Source organism: Entelurus aequoreus, linkage group LG09 (assembly GCF_033978785.1).
Source record: "Entelurus aequoreus isolate RoL-2023_Sb linkage group LG09, RoL_Eaeq_v1.1, whole genome shotgun sequence".
NCBI lineage: Eukaryota > Metazoa > Chordata > Actinopteri > Syngnathiformes > Syngnathidae > Entelurus > Entelurus aequoreus.
In genome coordinates this window covers 26,159,812-26,179,098 of record NC_084739.1, presented here as the reverse complement: position 1 = coordinate 26,179,098, position 19,287 = coordinate 26,159,812, and the positions used below count along the sequence as shown (strand labels likewise).

The 19,287-nt window shown below is 37.8% G+C and overlaps 1 protein-coding gene across 1 annotated transcript in view; it reads left to right on the top strand.

Moving 5' to 3' along the window:
* Nucleotides 1–15,218, top strand: part of nsmce4a (NSE4 homolog A, SMC5-SMC6 complex component) — a 37,333-nt gene extending 22,115 nt beyond the window's left edge. The window contains exons 2-11 of the mRNA XM_062058449.1: nt 4,013–4,228; nt 8,340–8,420; nt 8,589–8,719; nt 12,271–12,419; nt 12,526–12,625; nt 14,320–14,410; nt 14,490–14,584; nt 14,657–14,705; nt 14,790–14,875; nt 14,979–15,218. Of these exons, the coding sequence (XP_061914433.1) occupies nt 4,027–4,228; nt 8,340–8,420; nt 8,589–8,719; nt 12,271–12,419; nt 12,526–12,625; nt 14,320–14,410; nt 14,490–14,584; nt 14,657–14,705; nt 14,790–14,875; nt 14,979–15,044 (1,050 nt within the window). The 5' untranslated portion in view covers nt 4,013–4,026 and the 3' untranslated portion in view covers nt 15,045–15,218. The remainder of the gene's footprint in view (nt 1–4,012; nt 4,229–8,339; nt 8,421–8,588; nt 8,720–12,270; nt 12,420–12,525; nt 12,626–14,319; nt 14,411–14,489; nt 14,585–14,656; nt 14,706–14,789; nt 14,876–14,978) is intronic.
* The last annotated feature ends 4,069 nt before the right edge of the window (nt 15,219–19,287 follow it).

The following is a 19,287-nucleotide window of genomic DNA, read 5'->3' as shown; positions in this document are numbered from 1 at the left end:
TCTTCCGAGGTCAAGTCGCGGAGGCAGCAGCCTAAGCAGGGAAGCCCAGACTTCCCTCTCCCCAGCCACTTGGTCCAGCTCCTCCCGGGGGATCCCGAGGCGTTCCCAGGCCAGCCGGGAGACATAGTATTCCCAACGTGTCCTGGGTCTTCCCCGTGGCCTCCTACCGGTCGGACGTGCCCGAAACATCTCCCTAGGGAGGCGTTCGGGTGGCATCCTGACCAGATGCCCGGACCACCTCATCTGGCGGAGCAGTGGCTTTAGTTTGAGCTCCTCCCGGATGACAGAGCTTCTCACCCTATCTCTAAGGGAGAGCCCCGCCACCCGGCGGAGGAAACTCATTGTGGCCGCTTGTACCCGTGATCTTGTCCTTTTGGTCATAACCCAAAGCTCACACACACAGCAAATGCGCGTGTCACGTGATAGTGTACTCCAGGGGTGTCAAACGTACGGCCCGAGGGCTGGATCAGGCCCGCGAACAGGCTTTTATCCGGCCCGCGGGATGAGTTTGCTAAGTATATAAATTAACCTGCAATTTTTTAATGACAGAAACAGCTGTTCTAAATGTGTCCACTGCATGTCGCAATAGCAATTATTTGTATCTTTGTAGATGATGTACGTACAAAATAAACCACATGTTAGTACATCAATCGAGGAAAATGATCAAACTGCATAAATAACATCCTGTAATTTGATTTTGATATTTTTTTATCTTGATAGATTGAAAATTAACACCAATGAGTTGACTGATGAACATTATTACATAATTTATTCAGAAAATATAAATAATGACAAATTATTAACCGCAACATGTAAGTGTAAAAAAACAACAACAACATTATGATTTGTACATTTGTACAATCTGAAGTTGTCTTTATTTTTAAGTTATCGTGCCGTGATTTTACCAGTCCGGCTCACTTGGGAGTAGATTTTCCACCATGTGGCCCCCGATCTAAAATGAGTTTGACACCCCCGGTGTACTCATTACATGCTGAAATCCGTACGAGAGCGGGAAATCATTCTTACAACTAGGTGTGTCCCGATAAGACACCAATATTTATCCGATACGACAGTGGTTCTCGAACTTTTTTCACTAAGTACCACCTCAGAAAAAACTTCGCTCTCCAAGTACCACCATAATGACCAACATAAAACACAGTAGCGTAGTGGGCACAAGTATTCATTGAAAAACAGGCAGGGGTTTAATTTAATAGGTATATGCAATAATTGTGGCTACTGTAACATTACACACTGCACTAGTGGTCACAAAAATCCGTTGATGCAGTAGTATGAATTATGCAATCACGTTTGTTACTGGATACTTTGTAATAGACTTTGCTTCTGTCTTGTAGACTTTGTATCTGTAAGCAATGTGCAATTTTCATTATTATATACTTGATTATTTTGAATATATTGTGTTTTGAACTATGATATTGTTCAATGAAGGACAATTATTACGTATGTCTCACTTTTATGCCATTGTATGCCCAACTGTTGTATAGCTTCTCGCTCCTAGTAGCCTATAACCAACCATGTTTACCTTTTGTAAATCAGGGGCCGTACTTATCAAGCTTCTTAGAATTACTCCTAAGAAGTCTACTAAGAGTTGACTTAAGAGTAAATAAATTCTTCGCTGAAAGCTGCACTTAAAAGTTCGTTATCAAGCGTCTTACTCACACTTTCAGCAAAGTGTAGGACTGAATCTTAAGTGTCACACTCAGAGCTGAATTACGACATTACTATGTGCCGTAAACGGAATTTTAGGTGACGTCATTTCTGTGTCCATAGAAATTACCAATCACGGAAGGGAATCCGTTGTCTAAGAATAAAGAAATATCTTGGAAATATTTAAGTGGACAATGGGAGTGTATATTTTGACAAAAAACTACAAAATAATACAAAACAAACTAGTCCCCGCCGGCACTCACGCTACCGCTCCCTCTCTTCTCTCGCCCACACACTCACTGACGTCACTTACCTCACGGCCACACACATACGCTACTCTCATAAAATTTTCTTTCCAATTCATTAATTAGGCAACTAATTTGAAACTGGTGTGGGTGGCTCTATATATACTAGCCCACTGCAACCACATGCAGAAATCAACAAGGAATCGAAAAGTATTAAATCTGTGACAAAAATAATACCCGCTCTGTCTAAACGATACCGTTTGATCAGCTGCTCGTCATCAAACAAATCCAGGACATCGTTCCGCTCCCTGAACGTTCGCGCACGTCTCTCTCGCCTCAGTGCCATCCCCTGCTGGCAACTCCTAACCACTTAAGACACCTCTGAAGGTCTCTTAAATATCGTGGAGAGTAGGAGTGATTCTTAGACTTAAGAACGTTGATAAAAAGATTTTATTCTTAAGTTTGAGAGTAGGACTAAATTTCGCAAATTCTCAGGACTTAAGTGTAAAATGGCACTCTAAGAAGCTTGATAAGTATGGCCCCAGGGGTTTTTAACCTTTTTTTTTAAATTTTGGGTCCCGACTTTTACACTGCAGAGGGGCCCATGGCCCACTCAAATAACACTGTGAATTAGTAATCTTACTCTTGATTTTAATCGTATTCAATATATTTATATTTATATATATATATATATATTTAACCTGCTTACAATTTACAACCATGTCAAATGATATTAAACATGTGTCAATATCAAAGATTAGTATTTATTTAACACATAATAAACATAGGCTTAGGTCAGGCTGATTTAAAAAAAAAAAAAAAAAAAGGTAATAACCAAATATACTGCAGGGATTCATACATAACTGACATGTTTTGTACATATAATTATATAGTGTTAAAATAAACAAAATAAATAATGAACATGTTTTTTTTTATTTAACTGTCAATAAAATTAAAGGGCAAATGAAATGACAGCTTTACCACTTTAGTCATAATTTTTGCACTTAAAAAAAAATCACTATGACTTTAGCTCCAGACATCTGTTTGAAATTGTCATTACTGCTGCAAGTGGTTGAAAAGTGTATTACATTTGAGTACCGTTGTGGCCCATATAGACCACAACTGAAAAATATATGAGGGGTGCCCACCTTAGTGAAGAAAATCTGTTGTAAATGACTCGACTAAAATACAAGTAAAGACCAACCTTATGTGCTTATTAGAGGACATTTAGAGGGAACTGCAGTTTTTTGGGAAATTTGCCTATTGTTCATAATCATTATGAAAGACATGACGATGGATGTATTTTTTTTTGATGCATTCTAACTCATAAATAAAATTCTCTTTACCATATAGTCAGTGGGAGGTCCTCTCTTCTGCCCATAAAACCCAATAAAAAAACATCTAAAATGCGCCAACAGTACTCCATTGATATTCTGTGACTTGAATTTTAACTAAGTAGTAATGATAATGTTATTATAACCATAACGCAGACATACGATTTATAGCGGCGCTGTGATCACAAGCTTATGTGGCCATGTTGCCTATATCAACTGGTCAGCTGTTTCCTCGCTTCCCTGCTCGTGAAAGTTTATTCTAGAACATAAATCATGCCTCTCACTTGGACAATAGAAGGACGAGGACCTGATCCAACGAGTTGGTCAACTTTGGTATATAATTTGGACCCGGAAATGGCGAGAATGACACGAAACGAGCTACTCCCATAGGCTCCATTGTGTGTATTTAATATTTAGAATGCACAAAAAAAAAACATATGTGTTCTTGTCTTACATAATGATTGTGAACGATAGACAAAATTCCAAAAAAGTGCAGTTTCGCTTTAATTGGCTGTCCAGCTTTGCACAAGTAAACACACCGCAGAACTGCTTGTATCGGAGCTTATATCGGTTGTTTTAGATGCAAACTGATATCATTCAATAATTGTCTTTGTTTTTTTACTCACACTGTACACAAAACACTTGAAAGACAATACAAAAACACTGAATACAAAAACTAAATAAAACAGTAAGAAACCGTACCTTATGCTTTTTTATTATAATCTCAGCATACGTTTTGCCTTGTCTCAATGTGGCATTACTGTCAAGTTCCAGACAGATCCATGAAGCGTCTCAGACCCAGCGGGGATGAGGAAACACCCCTTCAGAACGTTACCCCAGACCACAGCAGTAAAGGCCGAGAGCACAGCAATGGGACGTCCGCTGTCGGGTCGGCGGACCTGCAAGACGGCGACGGCGACAACGACACGGGCCTGAGGAGGGAAATAAGGAGCAAGTACAGAGACCTCATCGATACAGTCCAACGTAAGTAAAGATGGCTGTCCACGGTGTAGCAGCTAGTTTTGCTTACTTAATGGGTCATAGGATTTTTTTCTACATTTAAAGTGTGGTCTACATAACATGTAATGGTGGTTCTTCGGTCAAAATGTTGCATAGATTATGATTTACAGATCGTTTTCAAGCTGCTTTCTGACCGTCTCTTCAGAATGCGCTGTTTTGTGGGCGGTCTTATTCATCAATGAATCAATGTTTACATATATAGCCCTTAATCACGAGTGTCTCAAAGGGCTGCACAAGCCACAACAACATCCTCGGCTCAGATTCCACATCAGGGCAAGAAAAAACTCAACCCAATGGGATGACAATGAGAAACCTTTTTTTTTACGTGTCTACACTTTGACTGCGTTTTCTCCCCGTCAACCATGTTGTAGTTTTTAGTGCTTCCATATGGAGTCTACTGACAGATATAAGTTAGAACTAGGGCTGAGCGATATGGCTGAAAACTGTGTCACGATATAAGTTTTTTATATTGGTCGATATCGATATTTTTTTATATTTTTCATGACCTATTGAAAATATGGACCAGGAGGAAACTATATTAAATGTTAACATTTTTATTTCAAATGTAGCCCCCCTCTGATTATAATGCCCTCAGCTGTCAAGGCAGAAAGGAGAGGAAATATCAACCATGGAAAGCACAATGTAAACAAACTTCTAAAATCACACTTAACAATAACCTATTTAAATTAAGGTGCAAAAATAAATAATATTTAAGTCATAAAGTGTAACAAAGTACCCTAGTGCAAAGTGTGAAAATGTAAACACAGAGAAACCTGAGGATAATCTTTAGCAGGTTTAGCACCAAAAATGTTACGTGGTCCGTGTAACTTTTTATTTTGTGTGTTATTTTTCTTTATGGGGAAGTCGTGGTTCGGTTGGTAGAGCGGCCGTGCCAGAAACTTTACGGTTCCTGGTTCGATCCCCTGCTTCCGCCATCCAAGTCATGTCTGTTGTGTCCGTGCAAGAGACTTCACCCTTGCTCCTGATGGGTTGTGGTTAGGGCTTTGGATGGCAACTCCCGCCATCAGTGTGTGAATGGGTGAATGTGGAAATAGTGTCAAAGTGCTTTGAGTACTTTGATGGTAGAAAAGCGCTATATAAGTATAACCCATTTACCATTTATGTATGGAAATTAGTTTGTTATGCAGTAATTAATATTTGACTATTATTGGACCAAATTATTATTTTAAAGTGTCACATTTGTTATATTTTATTATGTATTTTAGTAGTACAGTCCTGCACTTTATGTCCTACCTGTTGTTTCTGTACATCAGTATAGGGTTGAAAAGAAAAGATGAGCGTGGCGAAGGACTTCGGTCCGTTTGAAAAAGCCCAAAAAACTGCCATACTGTCGAGGTGACTTTTCCTGTTTTATCAAAAATGTCTTCACTCTCTGCAGCACTCATTTTATTTCATTTCTCTTCTCACTCCGTGCAGAGAACAGTGAGATGGCGCAACTAAACTTGATAGTTGGTACTGTTATGCGATAGGCTGTTTCGCGTGTCCGACTCATTGTTCACTGACCCTTCCTGTTTTGCTGACTTACCAGACCGCGAGTGCCTTTATTCAAGCAATCAACCATGCTTCCTTCTTTACGGTTTCTTCCTATCAAAAAATATATATTTTTTGAACGTTTTGTCAAACGCATTTCATATTGATATCGATTACATGCCTATTGTGATCAGTGTTGGGTTAGTTACTGAAAACCAGTAACTAGTTACAGTTACTAGTTACTCTATTTCAAAAGTAACTCAGTTACTAATTCAGTTACTTACACCAAAAAGTAATGCGTTACTGTGAAAAGTAACTATTTAGTTACTTTTTTTTAAAAGCTCCCATTAATGCCCTTTTAGCCTTCATTTCAGTACTGTTATTGCACTGGAGAATAATACAATCTGTTGATCAGCGCTAGGATTTTTCAAAATGGGGTCCGAGGAACCCCTTCAAGTCATAAAAATGGGGTCTTACAGTACATTTTTGGGGTCCCACTTTTTTGTAAGCGTTATGAAAAAAAAAAGAGATAAACATATGCATTATCCTGTTGTATCTCACATTCTATATTGTGTTTTGGAAAAAGGTTGTCATAAACGTTACTTAATACTTTAAAAAAGACAATAAAAAAAACAAAACAATTTGTATACATATGTAAATGTATTCAGTTATAAACTTTCATTCACTTTCTTCTTTCCTTCATGGATCTAAACTTTACCGCTGCTGGTAGTTTTTTCTATGTTTTTATTTAATAAGTTGTAGGTGTATTTATTTCAGTATAAAAGTGTAAAAAGTGTTTTGCTTCGGTCATGAAATGGTGTGCCAGGGCATACATACATTTTATATTTAATGCTTAAATCTCTGGAGTCTACATCAACTTCAGATCTATCCCTCATTTCAAAATGTTAAAAACATTTTATGTTGTTTTTTGTTTGTTTGTTTTCCGCCCTTTTTTGTCAAACAAAACTATGTTTTTAATGGCAAACACACAAAATATGCAAAATCTTCCACCAAAAATATTTTTCAAAGTGGAATATTTGATGTGAAGTAATCGGAACATTGGATAGGTCGATAATTCATAATAACATTGATTTTGATTCAATATTATGTTTTGAGCAATGACAGTTTGAAAGAAATTGATTAACGTGGACCCCGACTTAAACAAGTTGAAAAATTTATTCGGGTGTTACCATTTAGTAGTCAATTGTAGGGAATATGTACTGTACTGTGCGATCTACTAATAAAAGTCTCAATCAATCAATCCACTCCCTTGCTCTCTCGCTCTTTCTGTCTCTGCCCCTCCCTCACGAATGCTGCTGCGTGCGCACAATTTGTTTTGTTTTTAACCCCTTCTTTACCCTGAACGTACATTGAAAATACACGCAACCCTAACTCAAAATGCCGGACATTTGAGGCATTTAAGAAACTTCGCCCGGACAGCCCCGCAAAAGAAGACATGTCCGGGGAAAAGAGGATGCATGGTCAGTGTAGAAAATCTCCATGTTAAGAAACTCTGCTTCAGCTGCACCATGTCTTGTTAGTAAACACAGACACGCCCCCTCCACTCCCCACACCCAGACACACACACACACAGCGCCTCTTCTCTTATCCTCGTTGGGACACAGGAAGAATCAGAAGGCTGACACTGCAACTCTCCAATAAAACACACTCAGATCTTCTGTTTTTAGCCGATACTACATAAAAAATAACGTAAAATAACGCAGTAACGCATCATGTAGTAACGGTAACTGAGTTACTGAATATAAAAAATAACGTGTTAGATTACTAGTTACCGCCGAAACTAACGGCGTTACAGTTAGTCCCAACACTGATTGTGATATATATTCAGGATTTAATTATATCAAAATGTCACAGTACGATATTACGGAATTAAGGCCATGGTATGATATTATTGCGATATATGTCCCAAAAAAAAAAAAGCTTGGTAAATGCAATAGTGCGTAAAATTTGGTGGTAGGAATGTTTAGGATAAACAGATTTACTGTAATGTCAGACAAACATAATGTTGAAAGGTTCTAGTCATATTTATTACTACAAAGTACAAACATTATATTTCTAAGTGCAAATTATTGTGCAGCAGCATCTACTGTTTCAAGCAAATATTTAAAAGAATAACTTACAGTTAATGTCTTTAAAGTGACAATGTAAACATCCGGTGTAACAAGTGTAAAATAATAATGTACACTTTAGTGTCTTTCAACTTTTACATTATAGGAAGCAGTGTCCTCTACAATGGACATGTTTATATCAGTCTGGAAAATGTTGTCTCTCAGGAAAGTGAACTAACAATTGAACTTTTAATAATATAAATACCTCACAGACTTATGTTTGGCTTCGCTGGCGTCAAATATATTTGTCACGTCACAAATTGGGAAAATTCCAAATTGCTCGTAAAGAGGAAGGCAACATTGTTTTATAAATATCTCTGCCATGCCTCCATGGTTTGATTTCCCATTTTCAGGACTTATGCAGATCCCACATACACAAAACGGGTACCAATAAGTAAGAGAAGTTGGTTTTTGCATAATAAGTCCCATTTAAGGTGTTTATTCCCCCCCCCCAGGAAACAGAGAAGACATACTGAGCCCCTCCAACAATAAACTCACAGAGGTTTTGGAAGAGGCTGACAGACTTTTTCAAAATGGTACGTAGGATGACTTTACTGCTTTCTTCCAATGTTGACTATTAATTTTTGATTGAAGAACATCTTCAAATGAATTGAATGAGATTAAGTGTGACTTTTGGTTCCTGAGTAATGTAACTCATTGTAGTAGGAGGCTCTTTTTCTAACGGAACATTTGTTGTTTGACAGTTAAGCAGACGAGGGAAGCAGCGCTGGATGCTAAACTCCTTGTTATGGCCTCAGACCTGGGGAAGGACAAGGCCAGCCAGCTGGTAGCCGAGGGCAGTGCTTTCGACACCACTGTTTTTGCTGAGCATCTGGTAAGAAATGCCCTTATAATACATGATCATTATTTAGTGACAATGATCCCACAGTAAGTAGTGATCGGCATTTGCCAAAATGTGGGTTACCCCACAGTCAATAATTCGTAATAATTGATGACTAATTAACTTGTTGATATTTTTCTAATTATTCTTTGAAACCGAATCACCAAATCACTGAGTTTCCGATCCGATACAGAGTACAATCCAGGCTGGTATCGGCAATACCAATCCGATACTTTATGCAAACATACCTAGTATGTCTGCTAAAATTTATAAAGTTGTGTATTTCAAATAATATGTCTCATAGCATAATTAATACAAGACAGTTATTTATTCTTTTCAGACTCTGAAGTATGTTGAGGTAGTGGCGTGAATAACAATACATAGCCAAGCTAATAAAACAGAAAAAACAGGACAAAATCATACAAAGTACATGAAATAGGTGTTTCAAACCATAAAAAAAGGAAATGAGTAAAATAATAAAAGCATTAAAAAAAATGTATTATTAAGAACTACTATTAGCATAAAAACTCATTCACAATTCAGTTACCCCACCTCATGGCCCTGCGATGAGGTGGCGACTTGACCAGGGTGTACCCCGCCTTCCGCCCGATTGTAGTTGAGATAGGCTCCAGCACCCCCGCGATCCTGAAAGGGATAAGCGGTAGAAAATGGATGGATGGACAATTCAATTGGGGCGGTATAGCTCGGTTGGTAGAGCGGCCGTGCCAGCAACTTGAGGGTTGCAGGTTCAATCCCCGCTTCCGCCATCCTAGTCACTGCCGTTGTGTCCTTGGGCAAGACACTTTACCCACCTGCTCCCAGTGCCACCCACACTGGTTTAAATGTAACTTAGATATTGGGTGTCACTATGTAAAGCGCTTTGAGTCACTAGAGAAAAGCGCTATATAAATATAATTCACTTCACTTCAATTCAGTTACATGAACATGTTAACGTGAAAAAAGTGCACATGTAAATAACACTCAACAAAAGCATCCAACATTGAATCCAATATTGACTCATTCACAAGTTTAGTTACTTTTTATACACTGTGTTCCTGTTAATAATATACATCATCTCAAATAACTAATGTATCAAAAGTATCCATATTTTGATTTGAGAATCGATATTACAGCATAGATATCTGGTATCAGCTGTATCGATATTTCAGTACCGATCCGCACATCACCAGCTCACAAGCCAACGATCGATGTAGCTCGCCAAGAAAATAGTCTTTGGTACTAATGATACTGAGAAAAGCTGGTATCGAGGTATGGATACGTTTGACCCCTTAACTTACATTATTGGTCTATAACAGGGGTGTCAAACTCATTTTAACTCCGGGGCCGCATTGAGGAAAATCTAGGCACATGCGGGTTGGACTATTAAAACCATGGGATTAAAACAAAAAAAATAAAGACAACTTTAGATTGTTTTCTTTGTCTTACTTTGGCCAAAAATAGAACAAACACATTCTGAAAATACTACAATAAAAATATAGAAAAAAATACAAGCAGCGGTAAAGTTTAGATCCATGAAGGAAAGAAGAAAGTCAATAAGTCAAATAACTGAATACATTTACATATGCATACAATTTTTATGACAACCTTTTTACAAAACACTATATTATACAGGGGTGGGCAATTAATTTTCACCGGGGGCCGCATAAGCAACCCGAGCACTGCTGGAGGGCCACACGACAATATTTCAATTAAATTTTGCTCAATATTATTTTTGATATACCGTAAGATAAATAATAATGATGATAATAATAATAATTAATAATAATAATAATAATTTAATTTAACCTAACTTAACTTTATACAAAAGCAGATTGCTTTTGATGGTCACTTTATCCTGCATTATCCAACATTTTTCCCCATCAGATTTGGACAACCATCTGTTGTTAAAAATAGTTTTTAATCATATTTATTTGATATTGTTTTTTATATTGGTTTTATATGTAATTGTTTTTTCTTTTTATTCAGTCATTGGTGGAGCTAAGGATAATATGTGAATTTTGTTTGTAATATTGTTGTGCAGCACTTTGGAAACATTTTGTTGTTTAAATGTGCTATATAAATAAAGTGGATTGGATTGTCACACCTGCCAGCTTGTCCCAACACGCATTTACCTCTGTGAACAAGTCATTACCTGTGGTTGTCTCTTTAATTGACTGCATCAGAGCTCTCATCCAAAGTTAGCGAAAAACAGTCAATGTCTCCGGGCATTATCAGCGCAACAAAGTCCAATAAGCACTCCTTAATAAACTCTCCGTCAGAAAACGCCTTACTTTTTCTGGCGCTTTTGTGAGAAATGACGAAACTTGTCCTGACGGCTGCATCTCTGGGGGTGTGAAATATGGCACAAAGTCCTTGTTGGGTTTGCAGTTTTACCATCAACGCATCAGCCTCCCTTGCGCGCGCTTCATCAGACACATTCCGGTATTTTCCCTCGTGTTTCTTCGTGTAGTGGCGATTAAAATGATATTTAAACACAGCAACCTGTGTACCACACATTAAGCACACGGCTTTACCATTAATTTATGTAAAGAAATACTTGCCAGTCCAAAACACGCCATTCCTCATCAACTTTTCTTTTTTTAGCGTCTCATCACTTGTCTCTATGCACCTTCACTCACAGGTTCCCTCCGGACATACGGCATAAATAACACATTTCAAAATAAAAGCAGCACAGTTGTATTGCGCGCACGACATAGATGTTTTTTAAACTTTATTTTGTAATTTGTAATTGCGCCGTTCAATTCACTCACAATCGCACACGCGCATACGTCCACACGGAAGTAATACAAATAACGCTTTTCAAAACAAAAGCAGCACCGTTGTATTGCACACTCGACATAGATACTTTTTTAAATTTATTTTGTAATTTATGATTGGCCTCACGCGGGCCGGACAGGGATGCGCAAAGGGCCGGATGCGGCCCGCGGGCCGTACAATGCCCAGGTCTGCACTATATAGAATGTGAGATATAACAGGATAATGTGTTAATTTGTCATTTCTTTACCCCATTTTTATGACTTAATGGGGGGACCCCATTTTGAAAATTCCTAGCACCAACACTGTTGGAGTATTGGTGCATGCAAAACAGCAGCAGGCGGCTGTGGCCTGCGGACCGGTTCTAAAACTAATCAAATATCATCCCGAGGACCATTGATAATTAATTCGGCTCGCGGGCCTTGACTTTGACATTACTGGTCTATAATAATAGTGGACATGCTCAGACACATCTTATTGTGTTAGGTGCACATTTTAATATTCAATGTTCAAGTGACTCCTCTATCTCACAGTAACACATGAAGTTGTAGTAATCTAGCGTTTATTAAACACTCTGGTCATTTGTCAAGATCAATAACTGTCTGTAAGGAAGCACAAATGGCATAAGAAACATGTTAAATGAAGACCCAATTTAAATAAAAACCCATTCCTATCATATACAGATTTGCATTTCAGCCTCATTCTTGTCATACAGTATGTACTGCAAACTAAAAGGCGTCGATGCTGAAGATTCTCTTGCTGTCTGACAGCTGTCCTTTATGGGTCTCAATCGGCTGGAAAATGTGGAAGAGGGGCAAGGAAGAGATCAAGTGGATGGTTATCTCCCCAGCGATGCCTGGCACAGATTGGCCCAGAGAGCAGAGGAATGTTTTAGGACGGCGCCCACTTTCCACTACATGTGAGTGCCCCATCTTTTGAACAGTCCACGGAGTACTGTTGTGATGCATAGGAAGTTGTTTTCATAACGCTGCTTTATCACTGACTTTCATCTTGGAACCCATCAGGATGGGTTCTTTCCATGCTGAGCCACCCCCTCCGAAGCAAAGGACAGAACGACAAAGGAAGGCACCCAGCAAAGAAGCCAAAAGAATCATGCCCACTCAGGTAGCTAAGACACTTTCACTCTTCTACACCTAAAAAAATTAATAGATTTTAAAGGGGAACTGCACTTTTTTGTGAATTTTGTCTATCGTTCACAATCATTAGGAAAGACATGAAGACAGAGGGATTTATTTTTATTTTTTTATACATTCTAACTCGTAAATAAATGTCCGCTTATAACTGAGCCAATGGGAGGTCCTCTATTCCGACCATAAAAGCCAATAAAAAACATCCAAAAATCCAAAAAATACTTTACATTTCGTGACTTTTATATTACCCTAGTATTAGGGATAATGTTATTATAAGCGCTAACGTAGACAAACTTTAGCGGCGCCGTGGTCACAAACTTGTGTGCCAATAATGACATCATCCAGTAGTACGCTGCTTCCTTGCTCTCAAACTTTATTGTAGATCATAAATCATGCATCTCACCTGGATAGTATAAGAAAGAGGACGTATGCCGACAAGTTGGTACACTTTGACAGCCAATTTAGACCCGGAAATGGTGAGATCGACACAAAAAGACACTTGGTTGCACCCCCCCTTTTTTTTGCGAGGATAAATGAATATGTATGGGATATAAAATATATGAAAATCATAGCAGTCGGCATCCTAATGACAGCAGACCTTGCACAGTAAGTGAGGTTTTATTATGTTTGTTGGCTCTCAATGAGTAATAATCAGTTATGTTTAAAAAAAAAAAAGCGAATGTCATGATGTGTTTATGAAATAAATACGCCGCGTATGCTTAGTTAAAATGATCAAAATACATAAATATTAAATGTTATTATAAATGTGCCCGTTACTACATTACATATATAATTCCATCATGTATATACAACGTTAATGGAGGTGTTTGGATGTTTTTAAGGGATTTATTGGCAGAATATAGCTCCATTGTAAGATGACTTTTTATCGCATGTATTTAATATTTAGAATGCATAAAAATCCATCCGCCGTCATGTCTTTCATAATGATTGTGAACGATAGGCAACTTTAAAAAAAGTGCCGTTCCCTTTTAAGCAGTTTCACACAGAGTAATAATATTGTAGGAATAACAGAATACATTCCTATTTTTAACTGTGATTTCACTTATCTTTTATTGTGTTACATTTTTTCTTACAACTTACTAAATTGACCCAAATGCAGTATAATAATATCAAGGTAATAAGTGACCACACAACTCCTTCTCGAGTGAGACACAGCATTTCTTCCTGTCACTCGCATGCATACACACAGGGATTATTTTACTGATATGGAAAACATTATTATAGCATTTGTTTGGTTTTTGTATCGGTCTTTAATATTCTTCAACAACAAATATTGGGGGAAAAAAATCACCTCCACAAGTTTGGACTATATATATTTGATTTTTTTGACAATTTTATTAATTGGAGGGTTACCTGCCAGCAGATTGCAATTACATTTTCATGGTTCATTAAAAAACAATCTTTGAACACAAATGCTAATTTAGGTTTTGCTTTTTTGGTTTGCAGCTAGGAAAAAGTTAAAAATTCATATAAAGCGCTCTGTCGTTCATTACTTGACATTTTACATGCGCTTCTTGGCACAAAACGGAGCCCCCCACGGACCTTTGCACAGCGACAGTGAGAAGCGGCCCTGCTTAGATGACGTAGGTGTTTTGCTGTGGTGGGTGTTCAAAGAGTGCTCATGTTGTGTATATTTTGCATTGTCAGCTGAAAAAAATGGAAGAGTCCCATCAAGAGGCCACAGAGAAAGAGGTGGAAAGGATCCTAGCCTGCTTGAAGAGTTACCAACAAGATGATCGTGAGTTTTAAAGGGAGCGCCTTATTCTTGTGTAAATATTGTTGTTTGTGTGTATAACAGAACTCCCTTTCAATCACAGCATTGTCGCCGATATCATATTACGAGTTTGTTATTGACCCCAACTCGTTTTCACGGACAGTAGAAAACATTTTCCACACGTCTTTTCTTGTCAGGGTGAGCTTGATTTTACAGAAGCGTTTAAACGTAAGCTGGCGTGCCCTCTAGTGACTGTTTGGTGTGTTACAGGACGGTTTGGCACGACTATGCCTGGATAATGACAAGTTGCCTTGTATAGGTTAGTGCACACCACTGATTAGAGTCATTTAGAAAAAGAGAAACATTCATTTTGTGTACATGAGCATATTTTCTTGTGTTTTAGCTCCTGTGGAGGAGGGGGAGATGGAAACTGGAGGATCGGTCAGCCAAAATCAGTGCGTTATTTCTATCCGCCCAAAGACATGGAAGGTGAACATGCGGCACAATTCCTCCCTACATTGTTTTTGTTTCTGGCTATCAAGCTTATCTCAGGTTAGAAATGTTTATTGATCGTCATTTTGTTTTCTTTTAGGAGCTTGTCGACGCCTTCGACATCACAGACGCTATGATTCCGCCTCAAAACACGCAGCCTCAGTGATCGGCCCAACGTCTTTTATGAGGAGGTCAACATTGTTTTAAGGTGTCTTACTTTTTTTTGTGAATAGCAACATTTTAAAGTGTGTTACACAGTTCTTTTAATGTTTTTAATTATTTTTTTATGGTTTTCATTAATAAAACAGAAGTAAAATAACACTGACTTGGTTTTGATTTACAAACCCCGTTTCCATATGAGTTGGGAAATTGTGTTAGATGTAAATATAAACGGAATGCAATGATTTGCAAATCCTTTTCAACCCATATTCAGTTGAATATGCTACAAAGACAACATATTCGATGTTCAAACTGGTAAACTTTTTTTTTTTGCAAATAATAATTAACTTTAGAATTTGATGCCAGCAACATGTGACAAAGAAGTTGGGAAAGGTGGCAATAAATACTGATAAAGTTGAGGAATGCTCATCAAACACTTATTTGGAACATCCCACAGGTGAACAGGAAAATTGGGAACAGGTGGGTGCCATGATTGGGTATAAAAGTAGATTCATTCACAAACAAGGATGGGGCGAGGGTCACCACTTGGTCAACAGATGCGTGAGCAAATTGTTGAACAGTTTAAGAAAAACCTTTCTCAACCAGCTATTGCAAGGAATTTAGGGATTTCACCATCTACGGTCCGTAATATCATCAAAGGGTTCAGAGAATCTGGAGAAATCACTGCACGTAAGCAGCTAAGCCTGTGACCTTCAATCCCTCAGGCTGTACTGCATCAACAAGCGACATCAGTGTGTAAAGGATATCACCACATGGGCTCAGGAACACTTCAGAAACCCACTGTCAGTAACTACAGTTGGTCGCTACATCTGTAAGTGCAAGTTAAAACTCTCCTATGCAAGGCGAAAACCGTTTATCAACAACACCCAAAAACGCCGTCGGCTTCGCTGGGCCTGAGCTCATCTAAGATGGACTGATACAAAGTGGAAAACTGTTCTGTGGTCTGACGAGTCCACATTTCAAATTGTTTTTGGAAACTGTGGACGTTGTGTCCTCTGGACCAAAGAGGAAAAGAACCATCCGGATTGTTATAGGCGCAAAGTTGAAAAGCCAGCATCTGTGATGGTATGGGGGTGTATTAGTGCCCAAGACATGGGTAACTTACACATCTGTGAAGGCGACATTAATGCTGAAAGGTACATACAGGTTTTGGAGCAACATATGTTGCCATCCAAGCAACGTTACCATGGACGCCCCTGCTTATTTCAGCAAGACAATGCCAAGCCACGTGTTACATCAACGTGGCTTCATAGTAAAAGAGTGCGGGTACTAGACTGGCCTGCCTGTAGTCCAGACCTGTCTCCTATTGAAAATGTGTGGCGCATTATGAAGCCTAAAATACCACAACGGAGACCCCCGGACTGTTGAACAACTTAAGCTGTACATCAAGCAAGAATGGGAAATAATTCCACCTGAGAAGCTTAAAAAATGTGTCTCCTCAGTTCCCAAATGTTTACTGAGTGTTGTTAAAAGGAAAGGCCATGTAACACAGTGGTGAACATGCCCTTTCCCAACTACTTTGGCACGTGTTGCAGCCATGAAATTCTAAGTTCATTATTATTTGCAAAAAAAAAATAAAGTTTATGAGTTTGAACATCAAATATCTTGTCTTTGTAGTGCATTCAATTGAATATGGGTTGAGAAGGATTTGCAAATCATTGTATTCCGTTTATATTTACATCTAACACAATTTCCCAACTCAAATGGAAACGGGGTTTGTATTATCATGACTGTAAAACGGATTGACTTCTGGATTTTTTTCTAAATTATTTATTTCTGAATTATAACTTGCACTTTTTCAAATATTCTAGGGGTGAAACTCCAAAAAATAGAAGGCAACAGTTTGTTTGTTCAAGCAATTAGATTTACAAGGTGAAACTAAAATGACATGCTCATAACATGCAACTCAAGATTTTTCAAGCCTTCTTTTGATGTAAATATCATTTTGACGATTAAGGAGTACATTCAATTGCTAAAATTTGTGTACTTTAGCACGATACCCCACTTTGAGTTTCACCATATGTACAAATACCTACATTTTAAGTTCAAAACAAAATGTTAAAATTACAAATTATTAGAAAAAAACAATTGGTTGGCCAAATTATTTTTTTAAATCTTTGCCTTAACTAGATTGCCAATACTGTGAGGCACAGGTGTCAAACTCAATGCCTGGGGGCCAGATCTGGTCCGCTACATCATTTTGTGTGGCCTGCGAAAGCCTGAAACAACTGTGGGTCATTTTTTTTTAACTAAATGCATTTGTTCTTTCAATTTTGACAGAAACAAAAAAACTGATATTATCTGGCCATGCCAAATATATTCATATATACTGTATTACAAGAATAATTTTTGCATGGATGAAAATAAATATCTGGTTGTAACCTTTATTTATGATTTCAAAGCAAGTGATTCATCAATTTGTACATAAAATATTAATCGGTAAATTGTGTAATAATATCATGAGGTGATTATACATTTATTAGTGCTATCAAATTATATATTTAAAAAAAAAATCAGATGCATCACACTTGAATTTTGATGAATCATGATGAAGCACAGGTATTACCCGCTAGCCTAAAGTAATTTAAAAAATGCGACCCTCTGCAGCAATTGCTGCGATGGGGCCCTCAATTTTTTGGCACCCTTGCATACAAGGTATAAGCTGTTGTAAGTGTTTTTCATCTTTATTTTGAACAAGATTACACAACAAGATGAGGCAATTCCTGAAGGAATTGCATGTGAATGCTCCAATGTTGACATTGAACTGAAATCCTGGAATCATTTTATAATTGCACACAATTCTCAAACAGGCTGAATATTTTGAAGTTGGAACAGTTTGAATCAGATGGAAAATGTGGGAGTTGTGGAACTTTGAAGAATGTCCCATTGAAATGGAATTTCCCAAAAATTTGGGAATTTCGGGAAAAGCGAGAATTTTTTTTAAAATGGTAAAAAAAAACCTGCATGGTATGAATGAGTTGAAATGGTTGGTGTTGGATTTTTTCCAAATCAGTCGAGAAATGTTGGAAGTACTAACATTTTTATTTGAGAAATGGTATTAAGGAATTTCGGGAAAACCGGGAATTTTTCCAGTTCGAAAAACAACTTAGTTTTTTGTCCTGATTAAGAGGAATGTTTGGACAGTGGAACGGTTGAAGTGGGTTGGACAAATAATAGTTTGAATTTCCAGGATAAGTGGAATATGTTGAAGGTGAAATGGTTTTAATCGGTTGAAAAATGTGGAAATGGTGGAAGTTTGAAAAATTGCCAATTCATTTTGAATGGGAAAAATGTCCCCGAAAACCTGGAATTCTGGGAAAAACATTTATTTTTTGGAATTTGTCAAGGGAAAGCCTGCGATTCCCGAATAGGCTGAACAGTTTGAAGTTGGAACGGTTTGAATCGGGTGGAAGGTAGAGTGCGCCAAAATCTGGAGAAGAAGAAGAAAAAGTTGAATAAATAGATTAATTTTGGTGTAGAAAACCATATGTGTGAATACTTTGGAGCATTCACACAATAAATCATCACATATTTAGTGTCCCACACAGTTTTCCATTCCTACTCCTTCTCCATTTCACTGCTCTTACTAATATTTTTGTTCGATTCCTGTATACATAAATATATACATAGTTACATAAGTAATGGCAACTATATAAACATGAACAAAAAGTTCTCAATGAGTTGTAGTCCACATAAACAAGAGCATATATAGTAGATAGTTGCGTATAGTTGATTTATTGTGTGAATGCTCCAAAGCATTCACACACATGGTATTCTACACCAAAATTCATCTATTTATTAAACCTTCTACTTCTTCTCCAGATTTTGCCGCGTGCTTCCTTCCACATTTTTCACCCGATTAAAACCGTTCCAACTTCAAACTGTTCAGGCTATTCGGGAATCGCGGGCTTTCCCATGACAAATTCCAAAAATTCCCAGAATTCCAGGTTTTCCGGGACATGTTTCCCATTCAAAATGAATTGGCCATTTTTCAAACACATTCCACCATTCTGGAAATTTAAACTACCTTTTTTCCAAGTTAAAAAAAAGTCCAAGATTTTCCAGAATTCCTGGTTTTCCGAAGCCCTATTTCCACCCGTTTTTCTAGCGACTACTCCTTCCACATTTTCAACGCATTTCAACCGTTCCACCGTCAAATCATTCCTCTTAAGCAGGACAAAAAACTAAGTTGTTTTTTTAACTGGAAAAATTCCAGGAATTCCGTAATA